The 15030-nt window shown below is 42.0% G+C and overlaps 1 protein-coding gene across 1 annotated transcript; it reads left to right on the top strand.

Annotated features, from left to right (window-relative positions):
- The first annotated feature begins 6676 nt into the window (after positions 1-6676).
- Positions 6677-9517, top strand: LOC141443120 (uncharacterized). The gene is made up of 3 exons (XM_074108331.1): positions 6677-6770; positions 7809-7981; positions 8084-9517. The coding sequence occupies exons 1-3, from the start codon at positions 6677-6679 to the stop codon at positions 9515-9517; spliced, it is 1701 nt and encodes a 566-aa protein (XP_073964432.1).
- Positions 9518-15030: the final 5513 nt, after the last annotated feature.

Genomic DNA, 15030 nt, shown 5'->3' with positions numbered 1-15030 from the left:
ACGTTTCCAAACAATAAGCCCATTCATTTTTCAGTGACGTACGTATACTTTTCCGGACTATCACTTTTATCACGTACTAGGGCAAAGTTTCTCACTTTGAAGCCGGCGAAGTTAGCAAGAACGGTATTTCCTTCCTAATTAACGACGTGCACAACGGGTAGCAAGAGTGCCGTGAAGACTGCAGCATTGTTGTGTGGCATCTCTTGCTTGAAGTTAATGCAGCTTTCCGTAAACTCTGTTCTTGGCTGGCATGCTCATAAAAATCAAGTTGCTATGTTCAAGTCGCTCCTTACGTACCTAACCTTGTCATTATAAAATCCCCGGTTCAAACCCCGGCTCGCGCAACTGAGTTTTTCGAAATTCATGTGTGGAATTATATTTGAAATTACCATGAATTTGCGGTGAAGGAGAACATCGCGAGGAAACCTGCACAAACCTGCGAAGCGATTCAATGGTGCGTGTGAAGTTCCCAATCCTTACTGGGCCCGCATGGGAACTATTGCCCAAGCCCTCTTGTTCTGATAGGAGGCCTGTGCCAGTAGTGGGACATATATAGGCTGAGATGATGATGATGATGATGATGATGATGAGGTATTAAGTTAGTTAATAATTAAATTTGCCAGTGTCAGAATCATTATCAAAATAAATTAATTTGATACGAATGTTTGTTATCGGGTTTTGGATGTTTATTATATGGATTTCAGTATGTATTTATCTATACAAGCTTTGCTTTGCATTGGGACTAGGTCAATTGGTGGCAAGTGTCTCATTATATTTATTTATAACTTTTGCCCATTTTTACTGAAAATATTGGCCGCTTGTGACCTACATGGTGGGTCGTAAAAATGTGGTTTTATACTCAAGAGGCTTTAACATCTACATCTGTCTCAGATTTGGCCTGAACAACTCTATCAATCTATTTGATGACATTGTACGCAGAGCAGCCCGAGTCTTTACCAATTCAGGTAATTTGGGTCATCTGAACCTCTAGCTTTATGAATGAATGTTGCATCTCTTTCTAAAAGTCTGCAACATACCGTATTCACAATCAGGTGTGGGTCATGCTCGTTTGTCTACTATGTTATAAAAAAATGCATTTGGACATGCATTTGATTTTGGATTTGCAGTGCATGCCTACTATTTGTTAAAATATACCAACATTGTCAGAGAGCTTTATATTAAACTTGAGTGACTTTTCTCCAGTTAGTGTTATTTAATTTAATGCAGCAGACGTAGCGCGATTCTTACCTAAATCTAAAATAACGTCGCTTGGTTTAAAATGTAACCTAAAATTTAAAAAGAACAATTTTCTCCACTCTGGCTTCCGATTGCGGGTCAGTTAATGCTAGTTACACACACAAATTCCGAGCATCTTCCAACGAAGGCGAAGTAAGGCGAGTTAGTCGGGTTGGAAGTCATTAACTTCGCTTAAGTTCGTTACTGTGGTGCTACAACGCTGTGAGCCCCGATGCATGCCGACGGTTCCGAAGTAATGCCAGATGCGCCACGAAATTAGCGGAACGAGATAAAAGGGGCGGCCTTCGATTAAACCTACGCTATAACCGCTTGCGTTAGACAAGAGGTTTTAGGCAGTGGTAAGTTGTAGGTACAATTAAATAAAGAACTTTTTTTTTCTCAAAACATGACAATGAAATATTGACGTTGTGTTACAAATAATAGGCCGGAAAGTATCGCACTGCAGGCGCTGCGGCTCGGCTGCCGGCGCGCGGTCACTCTAGCGGCTGCAAATAGATTTCACACAAGTTTCCCGGCCGCAGGCCGACATGCAACCGTCTTTTGTTTCAACGCGCGCTCTGTAGCACGGCCCGCGCCAGCTGCCAGCACCACCCGCCCCGTAGCCGCCGCGCCAGCAGCCAGTGCGATACGCGCGCACACAACAGGGCGACGAGACTAGCGTCCAGCCAGCTTGATTTCTTGTTTTTTATTTTATTTCATATCATGTTTGAGAAAAGCACTGTACAAGCCTCGGCCGGAATGTGGGGTTGCCGGTCTCGCATACCTATCCGTATATGTCTATATCTGCTTGGCCGGCAACCCCCTACTTCCCGGTCTACAGTATGTGTCTTGAAGCGTCCGTGCTGTGCCCGGTTATAGGATAGGATGGACCCATCTCTTCCCATGAGTATTGTAAAAGGGACCTGAGGCCTTATTGTATCACTTTGAATCACAATCGTTTTCATCACTTCTTTCTGTCAAGACGAGGGTTGAAAGACATGGGTGATATGCGATCGCAAACTTCAGCACGTTAGACAATACGGCCTCTGATATATGAGAGTATCAGAATGGGCAGCAGCACTCTCTATTGTCAACTACAAATTCCGAACTCCAGTACTGCGTAGTGGAAAGGAAGGGAAAACACACACTATTTTCCCAACAAAGTCGTCATGAAGGTTCGTTATTGACCTTCTACCGACAAGTACGACCACTTTGTCAAGATTGGGACGACTTAGAAGAAGAGGTCTTTAAAGGGATGTATCTATAACGTGTGACTTCCATAAGAACATATATTTTTAAGGGCTAAAAGCATAAGCGCTAATGAACGTAAATTAGTATTTCTAGTTAAAAAAATGTTTTTCATACAATTGGATTCGGCACGCAATGTATCGCTAACAAAAGCTAACAACTGTCAACTGACACTAACATTTATTTACTGCCTCTCCGAAAGTCAAATAAATGTTTGCAGTACATTGATGCTCGAAAAAATGTAATTAATAACTCTACATTAGTAAAGGTTAATTGTTATATGTTTTCGATAAAACGGTTCTCAGTAGTTAAAGTTATCGTTAGTTATAATTTATATTCTTATAGATATCACACGTTGTATACTCCATATGGTAAAAGAAATGGTCTTAGGTTTATTCGGCACTAATTGCGAGTTTGCTATAAGCCTCTCAGCAGGGCTACTACGAAACTCGAAACTCGAAGTTCGTATCGTACCGTGCCTCTCGCTCTCGTATTAAATAGTATAAGTGTCAGAGGGACGGCACGACACGAACTTCGAGTTTAGCCCTGCTGGTCACCAGGAAAGTTATTCCAATAAGCGAATGCTCTACCATCGCGTCATCTGCGCAATGCGGGTGGATTCGGAGGTGTTTGAATTGAATAAATACAAGACGAAGACTCTTATTCCAGTTCTTCAATGCAGTGAATTTTTAAATACCTACGAATTTTTAAACAACGACTTTTTTAATACCAACACAAACCATAACTAAGCCAATTATTTACAGGGTTAGCTTTTGGTAGCAGTAATTAGTGAGATTAGTGTTTTTATTTCTTTCGGCGTTCATTAAAAATAAAAATCTGAAAGTTTCACGTAAATAAGGTGGTTAACTACTTGTACACGTTTATAGAGGAATATCAAAAATAAATTTTTATCAAGAAAATTTGCCCACTTATACATAAGTACGCCTATTTTTTCTTTTTCCCAATTAAGCAAGAAATTATGAAGATGCCTGTGGAGGTTTGCAATTTAGGTTTTATACATAGTATTTGTTAGTTTTTCTCTATGGGCTTGTGACGGTGGTAGATTTTGTTTTTAATTGACATTATAGTAAGATTTTGCCAAAAGCAGTCGCTTTTATTTTAAATACAGTCCTATCCACTACATTTATGGTCCTTCGAGCCGGATAATAATGAACACGCGATCAAAAACAAAGCGGCTGTTGACACCAGCAAAATCCGCTCGCGTATCGGTATCGCGCTCGGACTCTGGAGCGCCAGCCGCGGGTGGGCTCGGTCGGTTCACAAACTTGGACCCCATCGCGACCGTAGCCACTGATACACCCGTAGCGCCCATTTCCAAGAGTCCCGACACGCCTCGCGAGTGCATTGTTGAACAAAGTAATGTTCCTCTAAGTTCCAGGTCACATGCGTCGTCTTCGCGATCGTCAGCCACAATAAAGGCTCGTCGACTGTCCATGGAAGCCCAATTGGCGCGCCGTAGTATGGAACGTGAGCAGCAGTTATACGAACGTAAACTCAACCACGAACGTAAGCTTCTCGAAGAAATGCAGCGAGTAGAAAAACTTGAGGCGGAGGCATCACTCGCAGCACAGGAAGTGGAGGAACGATCCACTCGTACGGTCAGTCAATCTTTTTCACGCACTGCGTCATGGGTCCAGGATAACCATTGCAACCGCCCGTTTGACGAAAAAGTCGATATGGATGTGAAAAATCTCATATCAATGAAAGCGGACCTCGCTATGGTTGTGAGAGAATATTAGCTTAGAACGTAATTACGCTTGTCCGGAAAACGTAAATAATCCAAGTGTACCACTTTTCTCACGAGATCTTAATACTCGTCATGGTTTTCACACGATCGCGCCCATCCAATCGCACCGCGATTGCGCAAATTGTAAAGCTGAAAATCATGAAATTCAGGATCAAACTTATACTGACAAAAAACCAGTAAGTTTTAAAATTCCTCTAAATGAAAAAACATATTTATTTCAAAAAACAACGTCAACAAACAAAAATGACTTATATTCGCTGTCAAAACAGCCAGAACTGAATAATTATTCTCATAGATGTTCGCATAAACTTGAACTCACTCCGTTTAGCGGTAAAACTACAGAGTGGTTGATGTTCAAGCGTATTTATCGTGATACTCAACATTTGTTTACACCCGTAGAAAATCTTGTGCGTTTGAGCGGCGCGCTGCGCGGCCAAGCCCTCGAGAGCGTGTCATCGTTGCTATACACAGCCGAGCGACCTGAAGAAGTGCTCGACATGCTGGAGCAGACGTTCGCGCTCCCCGAGATGGTTGTGCTGAACGAGATTGCTGTGGTACGGAATCTCCCAAAGATAAGCTTTGATCAGAAAGAGTTGAATCAGTTTGCTTGTAGATTGCGTAACTGTATAGCAGTAATTAGAAATTTAGACCAGATTGAACATATCTATTCTGTAGAGTTGTTTCATTCGGTATTGAATAAATTGACGCCAATCTTGTACAGTCAATGGAAAGATTATGCGTATCGCAGCGATCGATCTGTACCGAAAATAATACTTTTGTCCGAGTTTCTGGACATTGAAGCTGTCAAACACAATCGTTTTGGTTTAATACCTGACTATACCAACGGCCTGGTATTAGTACATTCATGCCCTTTGTAGGTAGGCGGCATGGTACAGTCGGCAACAATTTTTCACACAACTTTACACGACGTGAAAATATTAATGTCACATCTGCACGTAACACAAATGCCGAACTGTGTGCTTATTGTAACAAGAAACATAAACTGGCTGATTGTAAGGATTTTATTTCCCTTACGTTAGATAATAAGTGGCTTTGGTTGCGAGATGCTAAATATGTTATAAGTGTCTGAAATCTAAGTCACACCGTTGGATGACTTGCAAGATTGGTCGTTGTGGTGTCGACGGGTGCGTGCGTTTCCATCACCCGCTCCTGCACTCTGCGGCGTCACCCCACGTGCCCCGCGCCACCGACGAGTCTCCGTCTTCTTCCTACAATGTTGTGACTGAACACCAAGACACTGATAAAACTGTAACCGTTTCTAATGTCACTGAATCACACACAAGTGACGAAATGTTCACACCTATGTCTCAAGTATTTTTGAAAATAGTTCCTGTGCAAGTGAGCGGTCCACGTGGAAACTATGACACTTTTGCTTTGCTTGACTGCGGGTCCACAGCAACATTGATTGATTCGGAGGTGGCCCATCACATTGGTGTGTCCGGTCCCGTGGAGTCTATCAAGGTTGATGGTGTAGCTGGCATGTCAACACACAAACCAATTCAACTTGTGAATTTTTCTATCAAGGGCAAACACTGTGCCGAGATATATTCAGTAAGTAACGCTAAGGCTATGGATTCACTGTCGCTGTTTACACAAACTATCAAACCAGATGACATCTCAAAATATCCACACTTGTCAGACTTAGTTGCTGATCTTACACTAACCAGTGCAACGCCAAAGATACTGCTCGGTGCAGAGCATTGGTACCTTACTATAAGTCGTGAAGTTAGGGAAGGTTCAAAAAGTCAACCGGTTGCCACTCGCACACTTTTAGGTTGGGTTTTACACGGCAGGTCCAGCAGCTGGACTAAGCCTGTGCATTTCATAAACCACACAGCGATCAAAGACGACCAAGACTGTAACCTAGATGAAATCGTGAAAGATTATTTTCGCCTTGATTCCATAGGTATCACAAAACTTGAAAACACATGCTCTACGGAGGATAAACACGCTTTAGAGATTTTAGAGTCCACTGCCAAACGTTTGCCGTCAGGTAGGTTTGAAGTTGGTCTATTGTGGCGTAAAAACAACCCTAATACACCTGACAGCTATCCCCATGCACTGTCGAGGTTCCTTGGTTTAGAAAGGCGCATGGCTCGAGATGCCGAATTTAAAAAGACTATTGTAATTTTATTAACAACATGATGACAAAAGGTTATGCAGAAGAGTGTACGAAAGATACATACCATGGTAGTGTCAATATGAACGAAACACACACACCTTTGCGCTGGTATTTACCACACTTCCCTGTTATACATCCTCAAAAGCGTAAACTAAGAGTTGTCCATGATGCAGCAGCAAAGACCTCGGGAGTCAGTTTAAACTCGCTTCTGCTCCCTGGGCCTGATCTTTTGCAGTCATTGCTGCACATATTGTTTCGTTTTCGCGAAAGGTTACGTCGCGATGACTGCTGACGTTAAGGAAATGTTTCCGCAGGTCAGGATTAGGATGGAAGACCGTGATGCTTTGCGGTACATTTGGAGGGAGGATCCCAGCTGTGAGTTGAAGGAATACAGGATGACTTCTGTCATTTTCGGTGCGGTTTGCAGCCCGTGTACTGCTCTTTACATTAAAAACCGTAACGCCCAAGAATTGCAGAAGTCATACCCTGCAGCAGCAAAAGCCATCGTTCATGAGCATTATATGGACGATTATTTAGGCAGCCTTGACGATGTGCGCGAAGCCACTCAACTTGCAGCTGACATAGTCACAGTACACAAGGCGGCCGGTATGGAGATGCGAGCTTGGATTTCTAACATACCTGCCGCACTTGCAGCCGTGCCTGAAGACTTACGAGCCTCCCCACCTGTCAATGTGCACGTAGGCCCTGAAGCTTTTGTCAGGACTTTAGGACTTATATGGCATCCTTTGAATGACACCTTTGGTTTTAGGATTGGGGCTCCAATTCCTGAGAAAGCGAAATTAACTAAGCGAAAAGTATTGTCATGTTTAATGTCCGTATATGACCCTCTTGGTCTTTTAACTCCGCTGGTCATTCAAGGACGTATTTTATTCCAACAAACATGGCGAACCGGTCTTGATTGGGACACCGAGTTGCAACCAGATGCAATTCAAAGATGGCTGTCTTGGTCTCGTCAACTAGCTACGATCGCAGATCTCAAAATTCCACGCTGGTACAGATGTGGTTTTCAAACTGAGTCGATCATTGACAGACAGCTCCATGTATTTGCAGATGCAAGTGAGGAGGCATACTCATGCGTCGCATACTGGCGTTTTACATTCATGGATGGCTCGGTGAAGCTGTCTCTCATTGGTGGAAAGGCACGCCTTAGCCCTCTTAAACCCGCATCCATACCACGTCTCGAGCTCCAAGCCAGCCTGATTGCAGCTCGTTTTGCCAATACTGTGTGTACCGGACATAAAGTTCACCCGGACTCAAGTTATTTATGGTCTGATTCCAGCACAGTTCTGAGTTGGATTCGCAGCGATGCGCGTACATTCAAACCATTTGTAGCAAATCGTGTTGGTGAAATCACCGAAATAACAAATGCCAATAGTTGGAAATTTGTTCCAGGTGTTTTGAATGTCGCAGATGACGCGACAAGACTTAAGAATCGCGACATCGACTTATCGCGATGGTTCTCTGGACCTGATTTCTTACTTCTGCCGTCCAGTGAATGGCCTAAAGAACCATCGATGCCTGAAGCTACATCCATCTTGGAAGAGTTGAAACCTTCTAAGGTGCATGTAGGACTAACCCATCTGGTTACACCTTCATCGGTTTTGCCAGATCCCTCACGTTTCAGTGAGTGGTTGCGCCTGATTCGTGCAACTGCACGCGTTTTTCAGTGCGCCAACAAGTTTAGATCCCTTTTGGCACATAACAGCCCAAATTCTAAAACTATTAACAACAGTTCTCCATTTAAGCTTACACCGCTGTCCGCTATGGAGATACAGAAGGCTGAAATCGCCATTCTCCGAAAGGCTCAGACAGACTCATTCAGCGAAGAAATCTCTTTGCTTCGTGATAGCAAGCCTTTGCCAAAATCCAGCAAGTTGAAATCTCTCTGCCCGATTTTCGATGAAGATGGCCTACTCCGACTGGACAGCCGTATTAAGCATATGAAGAACACCGATTACGCCACTACTTCTCCCATTATTCTGGATGGCCGACACCCAGCTGTTCGACTTCTCGTTCATCATTACCACGTGCAAGCTGCCCATGCTTTCAACGAATTGGTCACAAATGAGCTCAAACAGCGATTCTGGATTTTTCGTTGCCGCAGCGAAGTGCGCATGGCCTCAAGAAGATGCACCTACTGTACCAAAAGAAAGGCAACACCACATATCCCACCAACCGGCGACCTGCCAGATGTGCGTCTGGAACACCATCAGCGCCCGTTTACGAACACTGGCCTAGATTACTTTGGTCCCGTCGAGGTCTCGATTGGTCGGCGCAGAGAAAAGCGATGGATTGCTCTTTTCACTTGTATGACGACACGAGCAGTCCACCTCGAGATTGTCACGAGTCTCTCAGCCGATTCTGCCATCATGAGCATACGTCGTTTTGCTGCACGTCGAGGACTTCCAACTAAAATTCTCTCCGATAATGGCACGTCGTTCGTCGGAGCTAACAGACAAATGTGCGAGTTCTACAGCGATGGCGTCCAAGATTTCGCCGCCAGCAAATGCATAGAATGGTGCTTTATTCCTCCTGCGGCACCGTTTATGGGAGGCTGCTGGGAAAGACTTGTGAAAACAGTAAAGTCCGCTCTCCTTGTAACATTAAAAGAACGATCCCCAAGAGAAGAGCTGCTACACACCTTACTTTTAGAAGCAGAAGCTCTAGTGAACTCTCGTCCCTTGACATACGTCACCGAAAACGGACAGTACGAGAGCCTAACTCCGTTCCATTTCCTGATCGGCACCTCTTCAAACCAGCAAACACCAGCCCGATTAAACGATGGAGCATTCTCATTGAGGAAAGAATGGCAAAAGGTTCTTCGACTTTCTGAACATTTTTGGGGCAGGTGGCTTAAGGAATATCTACCTAGTCTGAGGCCAAAGAAGAGCACAGGGAGCCAACATGAAAATCTTAAAGTAGATGATGTTGTCTTGGTGGTTGACCCAGATATGCCGCGAGGAGTTTGGCCGATGGGGCGCATAGTGGAAGTATTTCCGGGCAGAGATGGCATTGTGAGAATCGCTGACGTTGCTACCAAAGGTGGCACGCTGAGAAGGCCCGTCAGGAAGCTTGCTCGGTTGCAGACTGTAGTTGTGTAGCTGCGCTACAGGGGGGGATGAGGGGGAGTTCGATTAGGTTTTATACATAATATTTATGTTAGTTTTTCTCTATGGGCTTGTGACGGGAGTAGATTTTGTTTTATTTGACATTAAAGTAAGATTTTGCCAAAAGCAGTCGCTTTTATTTTAAATACAGTCCTATCCACTACAGAAGAGTTGAAACCTTCTAAGGTGCATTTAGGACTAACCCATCTGGTTACACCTTCATCGGTTTGCCAGATCCTCTCACGTTAACAGTGAGTGGTTACGCCTGATTCGTGCAACTGCACGCGTTTTTCAGTGCTCCAACAAGTTTAGATCCCTTTTGGCACATAACAGCCCAAATTCTAAAACTATTAACAACAGTTCTCCATTTAAGCTTACACCGCTGTCCGCTATGGAGATACAGAAGGCTGAAATCGCCATTCTCCGAAAGTCTCAGACAGACTCATTCAGCGAAAGAAATCTCTTTGCTTCGTGATAGCAAGCCTTTGCAAAAATCCAGCAAGTTGAAATCTCTCTGCCCGATTTTCGATGAAGATGGCCTACTCCGACTGGACAGCCGTATTAAGCATATGAAGAACACCGATTACGCCACTACTTCTCCCATTATTCTGGATGGCCGACACCCAGCTGTTCGACTTCTCGTTCATCATTACCACGTGCAAGCTGCCCATGCTTTCAACGAATTGTCACAAATGAGCTCAAACAGCGATTCTGGATTTTTCGTTGCGCAGCGAAGTGCGCATGGCCTCAAGAAGATGCACCTACTGTACCAAAAGAAAGGCAACACCACATATCCCACAACCGGCGACCTGCCAGATGTGCGTCTGGAACACCATCAGCGCCCGTTGCGAACACTGGCCTAGATTACTTTGGTCCCGTCGAGGTCTCGATTGGTCGGCGCACAGAAAAGCGATGGATTGCTCTTTTCACTTGTATGACGACACGAGCAGTCCACCTCGAGATTGTCACGAGTCTCTCAGCCGATTCTGCCATCATGAGCATACGTCGTTTTGCTGCACGTCGAGGACTTCCAACTAAAATTCTCTCCGATAATGGCACGTCGTTCGTCGGAGCTAACAGACAAATGTGCGAGTTCTACAGCGATGGCGTCCAAGATTTCGCCGCCAGCAAATGCATAGAATGGTGCTTTATTCCTCCTGCGGCACCGTTTATGGGAGCTGCTGGGAAAGACTTGTGAAAACAGTAAAGTCCGCTCTCCTTGTAACATTAAAAAACGATCCCAAGAGAAGAGCTGCTACACACCTTACTTTTAGAAGCAGAAGCTCTAGTGAACTCTCGTCCCTTGACATACGTCACCGAAAACGGACAGTACGAGAGCCTAACTCCGTTCCATTTCCTGATCGGCACCTCTTCAAACCAGCAAACACCAGCCCGATTAAACGATGGAGCATTCTCATTGAGGAAAGAATGGCAAAAGGTTCTTCGACTTTCTGAACATTTTTGGGGCAGGTGGCTTAAGGAATATCTACCTAGTCTGAGGCCAAAGAAGAGCACAGGGAGCCAACATGAAAATCTTAAAGTAGATGATGTTGTCTTGGTGGTTGACCCAGATATGCCGCGAGGAGTTTGGCCGATGGGGCGCATAGTGGAAGTATTTCCGGGCAGAGATGGCATTGTGAGAGTCGCTGACGTTGCTACCAAAGGGGCACGCTGAGAAGGCCCGTCAGGAAGCTTGCTCGGTGCAGACTGTAGTTGTGTAGCTGCGCTACACGGGGGGATGATGTGGAGGTTTGCAGTTTAGGTTTATACATAGTATTTGTTAGTTTTTCTCTATGGGCTTTGTGACGGTGGTAGATTTTTGTTATTTGACATTATAGTAAGATTTTGCCAAAAGCAGTCGCTTTTATTTTAAATACAGTCCTATCCACTACAATGCCCATTGAAATACCGTGTGGTGTCACGCTTAGATTATTTTTAATTAGATTATTTATAATGATGATTTGGGAATGTTTTGGGATCATTTTGTGACATGTGCATTTTTAATTGGCGAAAAACAACGGAGGAGGTTCTCAAGACGACGCATACATACATTTTTTTATGTATGACCACGCATAACTTTTTACAGAGTAGTCCGATTTTGATAATTCTTTTTTATCGAGGGTTTATCTCAAAGTTGGTCCCATATAAATTTGGAAAAAAATCCTACCCTAGAGGTGGGAAAAAAATATAAAATAAAAACGTTTTAACAAAAAAATTAAACCACCGAAAAAACTGAAAAGCAAAAAATAATAAACCTATTTATTCAACCTTAATCTAGGTACCAGATTAAAGTCGGTGCCTCAGTACTAACCAGCAGGAGTGGACCTATAGTCGTCTATCTGATGGGCTTCTATCACTTTTTCTGGCTCGTGCTGAGGCACCGACTTCAAACTGGTACCTAGATAGGTTAAAGTTAAATAAAGAAGGGTTATTATTTTTTGATATTCAGTTTTTTAATTTTATTTATTATTTCCAAGTTGTTACTCATCATCAATATTTTCTTTCTTTTAATATTTTTTGATACCTAATGTAAAAGACAGACTAATTTAAGTTGTTTTTTTTTTTAAATGCAGGACACTACTCAACTACCCTCCCTGGGTCTTTGCCAGTTGGGGACACGTGCTGTACCTACCCCTACACACCATCTGACATTTCCCGGTAGGATCTCGAGAAATTAATTATTTTTATAATTTGCAAATTATTTGTCACCAAGTAGGTAGTTTAAGTAGGGGGGGGGGGGGGGCAAAACTAGTAAACGGATCGCCTGATGTTAAACGATTACCGTCACCTATGGACCTGCAACACCAGAAGAGTCATAAGTGCGTTGCCGGCGTTGGCTAATGTGTGCGTAAGATACACAGGGCTGACTATCTCAAAACCCTGGTACTATTAAGTACTACCAATGACATTTAAAGGTACTTATATTTATGTAGGTATGGCTTAGACATTTGCAGATAAATGTAATCGTTAATCTTACCTATTTATTTAAACTTTCTTAAAATGTGTCTGTCTGGGTATTTAAGCATTATTATTTTCAATTACAATAGATATACGACTACAAACTTAAACGAATGATTCGTTAGGTAGTTATTTCATGTATTAATCGCGATAATTTCAGAAATAATTATTTATTTCTAAAAGGAAGTAGGTAGGGTATCGTTAACATTTCGCAAAATTATTGCTCCCGAACTTAGTGTCGTGCGGCCGACATACATGGCGTTGCGCACCTGTTTCTTGCGGTTTTCCTGCAATATGCGCTTGAGGGGTGGGGTAACTCGAACCGGTGCGGGGCGGAGCGTGGCCATTCTGTACGTCAGTACTATTATTATACTAGCTTTTACCCGCGACTTCGCACGCGTAAACTATTCGGTCTGGTAGTTGCAATTGAAATTTTCGGGATCTTACAAAATTCCCCTGGAAATTTCCAAATTTATATCGTGGTCTTCATTGAAGTTGTGTTGTGAATAACTGTACAAAATTCAAGACTCTAAACCCAGTGCTAAAATTTCAAAAAATTTCCCTATCCTAATTCAAATTCATATCATTTATTCAGTAAATAGGCCGCAATGGGCACTTTTACACGTCATTTTTTTAAATACCAGCACTTTCGGAAAGACCATCATTGCCAAGAAGAATGCGCCGCAAGAAGCTTGGCAGAAAGTCCATTTTTTCAAAATAAAATAAGTACAAATAAAATACTTAAAAACTACAGTAAGTATACATTTAAGAAAAATTACAAATAATAATAACAATAATAATACGGATGTATGGCGTCCCTTAGTTACAAAACTATCCCGTGGAAATATCCGGGATAAAGAAGTAGCGTATGTGTTATTCCAGACGTCCGGCTACCTACATACCAAATTTCATGCCTCTAAGCCCAGCGGTTGTTATTTCGAGATTTTATCCCTATCCCGTAGGAATATCGGAATAAAAAGTAGCCTATGTGTTATTCCAGAGGTCCAGCTACCTACTACATACCAAATTTCATGTTCTAAACCCAGCGGTTGTTATTTCAAGATTTTATCCCTATCCCGTGGGAATATCGGAATAAAAAGTAGCCTATGTGTTATTCCAGAGGTCCAGCTACCTACATACTAAATTTCATGGCTCAAAGCCCAGCGGTTGTTATTTCAAGATTTTATCCCTAGGTATCCCGTGGGAATATCGAGTCAAAAAGTCCACTTATGTTTTATTCCAGACGTTTAACGGCTATTAATGGGTACATACTTAATTTCATGACTCTAAGCCTATCGGTGGTTGTTATTTCGAGATTTTATCCCTATCCCGTGGGAATATCGGGATTAAAAGTATCCTATGTTTTAATCCAGGTTATAACTAACTTCCGCCAAATTTCATCAAAATCCGTCCAGCCCTTTAAGCGTGAAAAAGTTAACAAACATACTGCACTCATCCACAAACTTTCTACATTATAATATTAGTAGGATTCTGTGCTTGAGTCATATCGGCCCGGGAATACCTCAGGCGACAGTTCATAAAATTAGTCCGTCAAATTGAATACAAAAATCAGAAAACTAAATTTCTAATGTTCTGGTTATATTGATTACATGTTTTATTTTTTTGTAGAGTAACTGATTATAAATTCTCTCTCTATTTTTCCTCTCTATTTTGATAAAACATGTTATTTTAAAAGCAAAATATGTTTCAGGATAGGCGAATGCTATTATGGTTACACTGTTGGAATGAAATTTGATATTCACATGAAAATTATTTTTTAGCAAAACATAACATTGAACGGATAATTTAAAAGCAACATACTGTGAGGTTTTCGTGACGTGAACTTGTTTGGTATGAATTTCAAGGCAAAGGCCTAACAAAATTTGATGCTTCATATTTAGTGAGAATATTTTATAGGTACATGTTTCTAAAAGGAAATGTATAATTTTATAATTTGTGTTACGAAGAAAATATCAATAAATATTGATTGATTCTTCAAAAAAACATTCACAAAGAAGAGCATAACTCGTAAATCAGGCTTAAAGTTATGTTTTTTGGCATAAATTTGCCATGGCCGTTCCAGCTAATTAAAAATAACTACCAAAGGACCATGTAAATGTAGTTTAAAAAAAATCATCAAAATTCCGCAGGTTATATCGTAAGAAGAAAATTATTATAACTAATACTTATTCTTATAGAGAAAATTTCATGGAATAGTAATAAAGTAACTACACCTTAATGATCCACATTTATTGAATGTTAAATAATATAATAAATAAAAGATTTAAAAATATGAATGTTCCAATGTGTAGGGTCCATTTTTGTACTGGCTGGAATTAAGAAACATCTTGTAAAAAACCAAGGGTTGAATGAATAAATTAATACAAATATGAAGAGTACGCGGGGTCTTACGAGGATACAACTGAGCAGTTGGCCCTTTTAGCTCTCTGTACCTACGTGTTTATTTTATTTTATTTTTCGCTTGTTTAGGCTGAATAAACTCATGTTTATTTCTTTCTAAACCTCAAGCACAAAATTACTAAAATATT

The sequence above is a fragment of the Choristoneura fumiferana genome, chromosome 26 (genome assembly GCF_025370935.1).
Source record: "Choristoneura fumiferana chromosome 26, NRCan_CFum_1, whole genome shotgun sequence".
Taxonomy (NCBI): Eukaryota; Metazoa; Arthropoda; class Insecta; order Lepidoptera; family Tortricidae; genus Choristoneura; species Choristoneura fumiferana.
This window is presented reverse-complemented; position numbering and strand designations above follow the sequence as displayed.